This window comes from Bison bison, unplaced genomic scaffold (assembly GCF_000754665.1).
Source record: "Bison bison bison isolate TAMUID 2011002044 unplaced genomic scaffold, Bison_UMD1.0 scf7180017864228, whole genome shotgun sequence".
Lineage (NCBI taxonomy): Eukaryota > Metazoa > Chordata > Mammalia > Artiodactyla > Bovidae > Bison > Bison bison.
This window is the reverse complement of record NW_011494800.1, coordinates 1,858,161-1,870,717: the sequence shown is the minus strand read 5'-3', so window position 1 is coordinate 1,870,717 and position 12,557 is coordinate 1,858,161. Positions and strand designations below refer to the sequence as shown.

Below are 12,557 nucleotides of genomic sequence, written 5' to 3'. Positions count from 1 at the left end.
GTCCCTGGGATTCTCCAGGCAAGAACACTGAAGTGGGTTGCCATTTCCTTCTCCAATGCATGAAAGTGAAAAGTGAAAGTGAAGTCGTTCAGTCCCATCCGACTCTTTGCAACCCCATGGACTGCAGCTCACTAGGCTTCGCCATCCATGGGATTTTCCAGGCAAGAGAACTAGAGTGGGGTGCCATTGCCTTCTCCTGAGGATCAGCTAGTAGGGGACAAATACTCTGGCTTCTCCTATCCCCCCTCTCTCCCACCTCCCTCCACCCACCCCTTTCCAGGTTGCCTATGGACCAAATCTATCTGGAAGCTAGTTGGAAAGCAAGTCTGAGACACATGATTTATGGGTGAGGGGTCAAAATGAACATTAGTACAATAGACAATGACCAACCCACTTCCCAAAGCATGAAAGAGAAATCTAGAGCTGTAAACTGATTGCTAAATTATGTTCAATTTACTTTTCTTTTACATAATGAAAATGATCTGCATATCTCTGAGTAGCCTAGACATTAGAGCATTTGGTACATAATATAGTTGGTTAGGGAAAATAATGCTAAGTATAGAAGCTGATGCAGCATAAGTACTGTCATATTTTCTCATTACACACTTAAACAACAATAATGGATGTCATTACACAAAAATATGTACTATAATCATACAATTTAGTTAGACTGCACAAAGAAAAGATTCACTTAGCTTGTCTTAATATATTTATACCTCTAATTACATATTCATTATATAAGCATCCACCCAAGACCTACTATGTGGCAGATAATTGGCTAGTTCCTAGAACTATTTCCATAAGATAGGGTCATATCTTCAAGAAACAAAGAAGACAGAAACTAAAAATAAATGATACACATAAAACATAGATAAGATTGAGAGGAGCACACAAATAAGAAAGTAGTTCATTTTCCCAGGAGGATAGGAATCAATAAAAGAGAGGATATTTGAGCCAAATCTGAAGAGATAAGAAAAAATCAAAGCAAATGCTATGTTTGTCTGAAGTCTTCCCAGGCTTTTTGCCTGTGGACACATCGATCATTACAAGCATTGCTTACATATCACAGTCCAAATCAATTACAATGCTGAATCATCTGCTTACTTTAAGAAAATGCCTAAGAAGAATCCCTAACATTTCTATCCACTTGGCATTGCAAGAAACCTAACAGAAATCATCTTAATGTTAAAGATCTTCAAGCACTGCATGCTACGATATTACCTTCTTTTTCCATCATTCCCAACCCTGTCCCCTTGCTATCCTCTCCTGCTTCCTACATACTACTGAATATTTTACAGCCGTGGAACTTTGTTCTAATTTGCTTTCTTTTCCAGTACAAGCCAAGAACCATATAGACCTGCAATTCACATTGACCCAAATTCCTTGAGATGATGTTGAAAGGTTTTGCTTGATCTTCCACATTCAGAAAGGGATTTGGATAACATTTTACATACTGGAAATTCTGCCCTTATTCAAGATGTTGATGACCTGTTAGCTACTCCTTCACTGAAATCTTACCACTTTTGTAGACCGTATGTTATAAAGCCTCTAAAAATGCATGGTGACACCTGTCTCAGATTCATTACTTAGGACATGACATGTTTATACCAATAGGAGTGAGGTCATCTTTTAGGATAAAAATTAATTTCAGTGTCCCAAGACTCACTTGAATTTCACTAATGTCCACCCTCTTAGATATATTTAGCTATTGCTTACATAGCATATCAAATATGCTTCTATTCAAAGCTTCTATTTGTGTGTATGTGAGTGTTCAATCATGTCCGACTCTTTGTGACACCATGGACTATAGTCCACCAGGCTCCTCTGTCCATAGGATTTCTCAGGGAAGAATACTGGAGTGAGTTGCCATTTCCTCCTCCAGGGGATCTTCCCAACCCAGGGCTCAAACCCCCATCTCTTGCATCTCCTGCATTGGCTGGTGGATTCTTTACCACTGCGCCACCTCGGAAGCCCAAAGCTTCTATTGCATCGTGCTTAAATGAACATCCTAGAGCCATGATCTTTGTCACAAGAAGCCAAATAGTCTTTTTTCTGATTTAAACAAATCTTGTAGAGAAACATAGAACTGTGTTCTTGGTAATGTAAGTCTATATATTTTTTGTTGTGAGGAAAAAGAAACTATTTTAGGTATGAACACAGCTTCATGAAGACAAAGACTGGCCCACTCATTAATATGAGTCAGTTCTGTCCAGATCTCTTTGACTTAGCTATTCCCCACAGGGTCACAGCATTCCTAAAGACATATTCTAATGTGTCTTTAAAATATGCAATTTTATTCTTCTCTGCAAATAGAGAAGGCTGGGCTCATATTAAACTCAACCTGTTTGTTACCACTTCAATACAAGTGGAGTTTCATGACTGTCTTACAGCCCCTGCCCACTGTTCAAACCCATTACTAACTGCAAAACCTTTTTATCCCCCAAACTATTTACCTCATACTTTAGGTAGATATGCCCTGTCAATGGCCAGAAAAAGGTGGGTTTAGAATATGCAGCAATATGGGGAAGTAGAAATTCCTCCTTATTGTCTATTCTTGCTTACCCACATGACTGAATTTATTATTTTTGGTCTTATTTATGGTTATGGACAATGAAGGAAACAAGAGTTCATCACCTAAGTATAAAAACATTTATTTGTTCATTTATGATCTGTTATACATTATCATGGCTTCCCAAGTGGTGCTAGTGGTAAAGAATCTGCCTGCCAATGCAAGAGATGCAGGAGATGCAGTTTTGATTCCTGGGTCTGGAAGATCCTCTGGAGGAGGCGGAAATGGCAACTCACTCCCATAATCTTGCATGGGAAATCCCATGGACAGAAGAACCTGGCAGACTACAGTCCATGTCGTCCTAAAGAGCCAAACACAACTGAGCATTACTGCTACTACTACTACTCCTCCTATACATTATCATATTGCTGCCATAAAGGGTTTTGTTCTCTAAATGACTTGCACAGGGAAATGCTTTGGCTCACACTACAGCCAAAGCAACGGCCACTTTCACTTTCTGGATCCAACTAGTTGCCTCTGAAAACTTTGTGTTGTTACCTCTCAGATTCAAGATTAAACAAAATAACAAACAAAATTTACTGACTCATAGGGTGCCTCTTCTTCTCACATCTGTACAGGCCCAAAGACCTTCTTCTTCTTGCTTTCATGGCCTATGGAATGAAAAAGGTAAAAAAAAAGTATGTACACATGTGCTCAGTTGCTAAGTCGTGTCCGCCTCTTTGCGACCCCATGGACTGCAACCTAACACGCTCCTCTGTCCATGGGATTTCTCAAGCAAGAATACTGGAATCAGTTGCCATTTCCTTGTACAGGGGATCTTCTGACCCAGGGATTGAACCCTCATCTCCTGCATTGGCGGACAGATTCTTTACCACCAGCCAGCAAGGAAGCCCTGAACAAAAGTAATGACAACACAAGTGATGGATACATAATTGATATGTGAGTTCTGAGTTCTTCTTAGTTGATCTGTTTTGTCACACCTGCCCCATTTTTCAAGCCTATACTTTAGCAAGTCCAGTAAAGATACAATGTTCCTACAGAAGAACACAAGGAACTCAAATTCTGGTAGTCCATGTTTTTTAGGAAGAACCTATTGCAGAAGAACTATAGACTCTCTGCATTATGCTTTTAGAGATAGGTCATCTGAAAACATCCTTGTTCACAGACTGAGGTATAACATAAAAGAGAAATTTATGAACAGAAATAATACCAGGAAGTAATTTTTCAATGGATAGAGTCACTTAAAACATCAAGGATGTAAAATATTATAATAAATCTTAAAAATTTATCAATAAAACACAACTATTAAATTACAACAAAAAATAGTAGTTATTCAAGCTATGTTACACAAACCACATGGCTCCAGATTACTTTAACTAGTAAATGAGTATGAATCCTTATTGGAAAGAATGCTGCACACATTTTCTAGATAAGTTAGAGTATAACCATGACCTATAAGAAAAGAGACTACCTAATCACAACAGAATACATTCTAATGTTTGAGTGTCCAGGTAATGATATGCCAGGAAATGGGAAAGGAAGATTGTATAAGGTACATAGATAATTCTAAGGCTTATAGTCATGTTACATGCAAGTGGTACTAATAAAATGTGACTTCTTTGCACTATTAAGTACTCCCAAATCTTGCTACATCAAGGTTGTATAAGAATTTTTAAGTCTATTTAGAAATGCAATTTAGGATTTATGACAAAGGCAGGAATGCAACACAGTGGAGGAAAGGTGACTTTTTTCAATAAATTGTGCTAGATGGATATAATATCCATGCAAGCAAAAAATAGCTGAACTTCTTCCTCACAACATATACACATAGATTGCCTATCTAAACCTAAAATGTGAAACAATAAAGCTTTCAGGAGAAAACACAGAAGAGTGTCTCTGTGACCTTGGAGTTAACAAAGTTTCCTAAACAGGGCATGGAAAGCATTAACCATGAAATTTTAAAAGTGGAAAATTAGACAGTGTTAAAGTTCCTACTTGATGTCAGAAATAACAAGAGAATGAAAAATCAACCAATAGGGGAGGATGCTATTCATTATAAATATCTCTGACAAAAGATTTATATTCATAATATATATTTTTTTAAACTCTTTAATATTGAGAAAAATATGCACAACCCAATAGAAAAATGAAAAAAAAAAAAGACTTGAACAACCACTTCACAGAAAAAATGTATGACTAATAAGCATGTAAAAAAGGTGCTCAACTTCATTAGATAAATGCAAAATAAAAAACAATATAATACTACCACCCTCCCACCACCCCCCACCCAACCGCCCCTCCACTCCACTCCAGCCCCCCACCCCACTATGCCATGGCTAAAATGAAAAAGATGGGGAAATACCAAACGTTGATGAAAATGTACAGCAACCATATCAAAAGGCTTGGCAGTATTTATACAAAAGTTGAACATCACAGTCTGTTCTGACCCAATAATTATAGTCCTAGGTAAATGTGCAGGTGTCAACAAAAAACATGCTCCGAAACATTTTGTTACACTATTCATACCATTCCCAAATTAAAAATAATATAAATGGCCAGCAACAGTCCAATGGGTGAATGAACTGTGATATTTTGGAGCAATGGAAGATAAAACAAGAAAAAGTATAAGGAACTCCCAACTATACACAACTAGATAGCTGAAACAAGTATTGAGTGGGGAAAAAAGTGAGTGAACGTCGCTCACTCGTGTCCGACTCTTTGAGAGTCCATGGGCTATACAGTCCATGGAATTCTCTAGGCCAGAACACTGAAGCAGGTAGCCTTTCCCTTCTCCAGGGGAGCTTCCCAATCCAGGGACCGAACTGAGGTCTCCCGCATTGCAGACGGATTACCAGTTGAGCCACAAGGGAAGCTCGTGGGGGTGGGGGTGGGGGTGGGGGGAGATACAAAAACAGTGTTTGCACTGTGAGTTCATGTATATAAAGACGGTTAGTAATCTAGGTCATAGTTACACTTGGGACATGGGACAGGGAGAACTGGAAAGGGGTGGTGTCAAGGTGTCCTGGGGTGCTTGCAATTGCAAAATGTTCTAGTTCTTGCTCTAAACTCTGGTTACATGGGCTTATCCAGTTTGTGAACATTTATACAGATATATCCAAATTAAAAAGTTACAGCTGGAACAAATAAGAGAATAATGTCAGCAACAGATCAAACATTAAACATTGTATTAAAATCATTGAGGTCATAAGGAACTCTACTGCTCCACCCCCTAAGCCACGCGTGCGCACATGCACAGTGAAGTGAAAAACCTCATTGGCTGGGACTAGGTGCGCACTTCCGGAAGCACTTAGCACCGCCCCTTCCGTCTGCTGTTCATCCCGCCTTCCCGCCAACCAGTCTCCGCACTCGCCAGCCCGGCAGCTTCCGCCCCATGGACTCAAACTCCACCAAGGCAAACAGGGCTTGGCGGCTGTAGCCTTTCTCACAGTCTCCTCCGTCAGAACTGGCTCGCTGCTTGCCGCCATCATGAACATCCGCAATGCTCGGCCAGACGACCTGATGAACATGCAACATTGCAACCTCCTTTGCCTTCCCGAGAACTACCAGATGAAATACTATTTCTACCATGGCCTTTCTTGGCCCCAGCTCTCTTACATCGCTGAGGACGAGGACGGGAAGATTGTGGGCTACGTCCTGGCCAAAATGGAGGAAGACCCAGATGATGTCCCTCACGGACACATAACCTCACTGGCTGTGAAGCGTTCCCACCGGCGCCTGGGCCTAGCCCAGAAGCTTATGGACCAGGCCTCCAGGGCCATGATTGAGAACTTTAGCGCCAAGTACGTGTCCCTGCACGTCAGGAAGAGTAACCGGGCAGCCTTGCACCTCTATTCTAACACTCTTAACTTTCAGATTAGTGAGGTGGAACCCAGATATTATGCAGATGGAGAAGATGCTTATGCTATGAAGCGGGATTTGTCGCAGATGGCAGATGAGCTGAGGAGGCAGTTACAGCTGAAGAAGGGCGGGTATGTGGTGCTGGGCTCCAGGGAGAACCAAGAGACCCAGGGTAGCACACTTCCTGGTTCTAAAATGGCCTGTCAAGAGAAGAACCCGGCCACTGATGGTAGCGGGAGTGACAGCAAGGAACCCAGTGAATCCACGGAAAGCCCCGATGCCCAGGACAGTTCAGAAGACTCCAACTCCACCTCCTAGAGCCTGCTTAAGGTAAGTGTTCTCACTTCCTCGACCCAGTTCCTATCTCCCCTGAATTCCTGCACCATACTTGGGTCGCCGGAGTCCATCCCATTCTAGCCCCAATGGATTTCACTGTGAAAACACCCTGTTGACCTTGGATAGGAGTGTAGAGTGGGTTGGGGGAAACTCATTGCTCATCATAGGAAGTTAATAGGATTCCATGCTGAAAGTAGATTAAATTCAGTAAAATAAACAACATCCTGTCTTCGATATCAATTGTATTTCAGAATATCCACATAGTTTATGAAATAAATTTCTTCTTTATAGAATGACAGCTAATAAAAGCAGAAAGAATGCTAGAATTATAAAGTTGCCATTTTGAAACTCTTGAAACAATAGATCAGGCAGTTGTCATCAATGAATGATGCCATTAGGTGAGAGTTGGGACTGTTTGCAATGATGGATCAAGCTAGCAACACTTGAAGTCACTGGTCAAGTGTAGCATCACTATGTGCTGTGCTGTGGTTAGTTGCTCAGTGGTGTTTGACTCTTTGCAACCTCATGGACTGTTCACCAGGTTCCTCTGTCCATGTGGATTCTCCAGGCGAGAATACTGGAGTGGGTTGCCATGCCCTCCTTCAGAGGATCTTCTCAACCCAGGGTTGAGCATCACTATAAGGGAGACAAATATTATGTGCCTCCTAATCCAATAGGAGGTGCACAGTGACAGCTATGAAATATTCTTGCCCAAAGAAAATATTGTGTGTCTGTATAAAATGTATCTTGAATCCAAAGAAGACCCTGGATCTAACATTTTTTTTAAGGAAAAAAAAAAACATGGGACATGTTAAATTTCAATCAGCCAAATCCAGAATGAGAAAATTTCTACAGAACAAATGATCTGGTTTCTCCAACAAATGAATGTCATTTTTAAAAAGAGAGGAGGAATTTATCTGTTAAAACAAGCTGTAGAGGTATACTAACCATATACAACTGTTATGGAGGTTGTTTGGTTTAAACAAACTAAATATAAGACATTTTGACACAACTAGGCAGAACTTGAACACAGATTGTATCCTATTAAGGAATTGTTAATAATTTGGTTAAGTGAGCTAAATGATATTGTAGTATTGTTTTAAAAAGCCCTCATCTGTTAAAGATACCGGTTCAGATCAGTCGCTTAGTCGTGTCCGACTCTTTGCTACCTCGTGGACTGCAGTAAGCCAGGCTTCCCTGTCCATCACCAACTCCCGGAGCTTGCTCAAACTCACATCCATTGAGTCGGTGATGCCATCCAACCACTTCATCCTCTGTCATCCCCTTCTCCTGCCTTCAATCTTTCCCAGCATCAGGGTCTTTTCTACGGATATATATTGAAGTAATTAGAGTTGAAATAATATGAGGCCTTGGATTTACTTCAAAATACTCCAGCAAAATCACACACACACACACACACACACACACACAAAAGAGGTCATGGAGGGGGAAATAGAAAAAATAAGAATGACGACATGTAATAATTGTTGAAGTTGGGTAATGGGTACTTGGGGGATGTATTATGCTGTTTTTTTCACTCTATAATGTGTGAAAATCAACATGAAAAGTCAAAGAACAAAACAATTACTGTTCTTCATACTACCCATTAATCAGTCACTGAAAAGTAGTTTTAAAAGACTATTTAATTTCCCTTAAAGAACGTTGTAACACCTTAACAATTTGAAGGGTCAATTTAGAAGCTTTAACTTCTAGTCACCTTACCCTTATATATGAAAAAGGCAGCAACTTTCACATAACAAAGTCCAGTTATGAGTGACACACTGCATATAATTAAATGCCATTGGATTCATTTACTCATTGGTAAAAATTTGTATATGCGTGGCATGAGACTTGGAGCTTGGTATACACCAGTGATTAGGACAGGCTGATGTTTACATTATATAGCATCTTATCTTTGTGGTTATCAGCTTCTCTTCAGTTGTTATAGTATACCTGAGTAAGATTTTAAGTAAGCAAAGATAATTGGAGATTGCTTAATATCTGATATGAGAAACAAAAATAACTGTCACTTTAGCAGGGGAAGAGAAAATAATAAATAATTGTAAGAAAATTATTGTGTGGCAGTTATAAATCTCAGTGTCCAAATTCAGGAATAACTGAAATGTTTCTTTATATTACTGTAATCGGACTTTATTTCTAAGATGAAAGAGGTGTTCCCTGTACTTAGCGTCAGTGTCCTTCCATGTTGGAACCTGCTGTGACAGCTCCGTTGGCTCCATCTAATCTTTGGTCCTTATGAGCCCCTTCTGGGTCCTTTCCAGTCAGAGTCCTCTTCAGGTCTCAGGTGTTCTCTGCCATGTTTGGGCAATTTTGGTAGCAAGGGTATTAATGTGCGTAGGCTAGTTGTTCTAAAAATTAATCTCCAAATCTCAATAACTGAAAACAGTAACACACATTTTCTCACATCACGGTCCAGTATGAGTCAGCGATGTGGTAGGGATGTGGAGGGGAGAGGAAAAGAAAGGCCCTTCTCCATGAAGTCATTCAGGACTCTTATCTGCTCCTTAGCCCTGTTTAAGAATCTGGTGAAACCTAAGGACACCTCGAAAACTGCCTTTTAAAGGCTTGAAAATCTGTGCGATTGCAAAGGAAACCAATTTTTATTAATACTGTTATCAAATTATTTTAAAATAAACTTATTTTGTTGTTCAGTCACTAAGTCGTGTCTGATTCCTTACCACCCCATGGACTGCAGCATGCCAGGCTTCCCTGTCCTTCACTGTCTCCCAGAGTTTGCTCAAATTCATGTCCATTGAGTCAGTGATGCAATCTAACAATCTCATCCTCTGCCATCCCCTTCTCCTTTGCCTTCCATCTTCCCCAGCATCAGGGTCTTGTGTTATTTATGTATTTAAAGGAAAATTGAGTGTAAATGCAATTTGGAGATACCTCCAGCAGCTGTAGTGTAATATGAAAACCTGTGATTTGTATTGGTGATAAAGTCACAAGGTCTGTAACACACTACTGTGCCTTAGTGCCTATATTCATAATTGAAGGAAATGCTAAATTTCAGTTGGAGGCTAGTGAAAATCCAGAATTTTTTGTTGTTGTTCCAAATCCAAGTTCATGGTTCTCCCAAATTCAGTTAATGGATCCCAGGCTAAAAACCCCTGATACAGTGCCATTTTCTAGAATCATGTGTCCTCCACTTGTTCATATACATTCAACTTGCAGATAAGGGAAGATAATACACATGGAGGTTTATCTAGGTGTTAAAAGTCAGTCTCATTTTCCTAACTACCTGCAGGGGAGATAGTGTAGTGTAGTTGTATGCCTGGGAGGAAAAGGAATGAGTTCTGGTAACCACACAACATCATTTCTGCAATAGTGGGAACCACCCCAGTGGTGCTCTGGACTTTGAGAAGTTCTGCTTCCATGCCCGGCTAGGAGCCTGGGGTCTCTCTGCTGCCCCCTCCCTCTCCATAACATGGCACAGAAAATTCTGCCAGGCTATCTGAGCTGTCTGCTTAGTCACACGACACACATGTCTTCTGCACAAACCTCGGCATGGGACACTGGGACCCTGCCACCTTGCTGCCTTTATGCCTCTTGTTAAAGCCTGGAAGAATTGACCCCTCTACATGGAAATCCCCTGAATTGTCTAAAGCTGCATTTACCATCCCTCACCTTTGTCCCATTCAGCAAGGGTTTATTAGGACATACACTTAGCTGCCTGAATGGGAAAAGACTTCTGTGAGGAAAGAAAGAATAGAGACAAAAATTAAAAGGTTAATACAACAGAAGTATTATCCAGCCACAATTGTGGCATTCCCCCTGTGGAACTGGAGTTAGAATACCTACAGAAGAAAGTCCTGAAAGAGATAACCTTTCATTTTCCCTTATCTTATTTTGTGTCTGGGCAATGGAGACAGAGTTAGAAGATTTAGAAATGATGGTGAATAGGGCAGCTGGTGAAGGAGACCGGATGTCTTCCTCTACAAAATGGTAATAAAAGTCACTGAGAACACTGTGAGAACACTGTGTCAGAGGTACGATTATAGGGACTACTTGTGAATTGTCTCACTTAATCCTCCTAAAATCCCTCTAAAGTAGGTACCCAGGTAGTGCTAGTTGTAAAGAACCTGCCTACGAATGCAGGAGACATAAGAGATGCAGGTTCGATCCCTGGGTTGGGCACATCCCCTGGAGGAGGAAATGGCAACCCACTCCAGCATTCTTGCCTGGAGAATCCATCCCACAGACAGCGAGGCCTGGCGGGCTAAAATCCATAGAGTCACACAGAGTCAGACATGACTGAAGTGACTTGGCACACACACACACACATGAAAAATGCATTGCTCCATTTTACAGATGAGAAGTGCCTGTCATTCAGACAGTAAGTGGAAAACAGGGATGCAAACTCAGATGCTGGGACTCCACCAGGGTGAAGATTAAGTGGACAATGCCTGAAAATTGCTTAGCCCAATGCTTCACACACAGTTACTTATTCTATAAATTTTTGCTTTCAAACTGCAGTGATAGTAACCATCCAGCCTCTTTTTCTTCTCCACAGTAATCAAGTGATAGAATGTTGTGTATGAGCAGCAACAGTTTGCAGCCTTGGAAGGGAGATGCATCTTAATGATTAAAATAGCTTTCACTGACAAGCTGAATGTCAAAGCATTCAGCTGAATCAATGCTCGTCAACAGCAGAGTTTCTAAGGAGCCATAGCAATGAAGACAGGTCAGTTCAAAACATGCTAGTTAAGGCAGGAATGCCATCAAATTGATGCTCCTGACAAGAAATATGTGGATGATTAATAACAAAAAGGGAAAAAATGCAGAATCTTAGAATTTTCCATTGAGCTGGCAATATTGAGTTAACCAAGGTTACTTGAGTGACTCTCCCTTTCTGGTCTATTCTTTCTGTCGCTAAGCTGTCATCCTAACAAAAAGTTGTTAAATGTTCACATGAGCATTCACTGAAATAGACTGTTCTTAATTTTACCAGACAACTAATTATAACTGGAATGATATAATGAAATATGGAAGAAAGTAAGAGACTGACAGGTCTGGTAAATTCCTAGTATAACCTTACCCCAGATATGCCAGAAACCATAGATTTCAAATGCTGCTGCACTGTATAAAGATAAAGAGGGGAGGGGAAGTGGGAAGAGATAAAATATTGTTTTGAAATACTAATCAGATAGATATCATTTGTTGAATTATTTATAATCTCTAACAATGTCACTTTTCAGTCAGTGTGCCATGTATATATTTAGGATGACTGAAATACCAACTTTGTTAGAGGTAACTGACAAAAACAGAGGCTTTTCCTAAATGTTACACCCTTCATGCTAAGGAGCTCTATGGTGGAAGAGGTAAGGAAGAGACGTAACAACAGTTATTCTGTGAATGGCTCTGGTTCAAAGAGCTTTCCTGAAATATTCTGCAGTGCTGTTCTAAGACTGAAGTCCTCAGACTATCATAGGATTTTTTTTTAATTCCACGTCATAAAATTCTGTTTTGTTCTCGAAAAGTCATGTCAACAATTAACCTATTTCTCAGGCTGCCATTGCCTGTCTTAAGTAATCCCAGTAGTGTAAGAATTTGAACTTAATAAGCTAATAAGTTAAGGACTAATAATATTCATATTTTATCTTAACGTCTTAATTGTATCAAGCAATATTTACTGAGAAAACTAAAAGAACTATAGAATTGGTTTTTATATAACTTCTTTTGCATGCCTCTTTTAACAGTGTTTGAAACAAATTAAAAAAGGTAATGATGATAGACTTTCTGGCCTATTCTCCCACATCTTCCATGACAGCAAATACACTTTTTTTCAAAAATAACATTTTGTATTATATGC

At 40.1% G+C, this 12,557-nt stretch overlaps 1 protein-coding gene across 1 annotated transcript in view; it reads left to right on the top strand.

Annotated features, from left to right (window-relative positions):
* Positions 1–6,013: 6,013 nt before the first annotated feature.
* The window catches only part of NAA11 (N(alpha)-acetyltransferase 11, NatA catalytic subunit), a 9,273-nt gene continuing 2,729 nt past the window's right edge, over positions 6,014–12,557 (top strand). Inside the window, exon 1 of the mRNA XM_010845901.1 lies at positions 6,014–6,718. Within this exon, the coding sequence (XP_010844203.1) occupies positions 6,017–6,706 (690 nt within the window). The 5' untranslated portion in view covers positions 6,014–6,016 and the 3' untranslated portion in view covers positions 6,707–6,718. The remainder of the gene's footprint in view (positions 6,719–12,557) is intronic.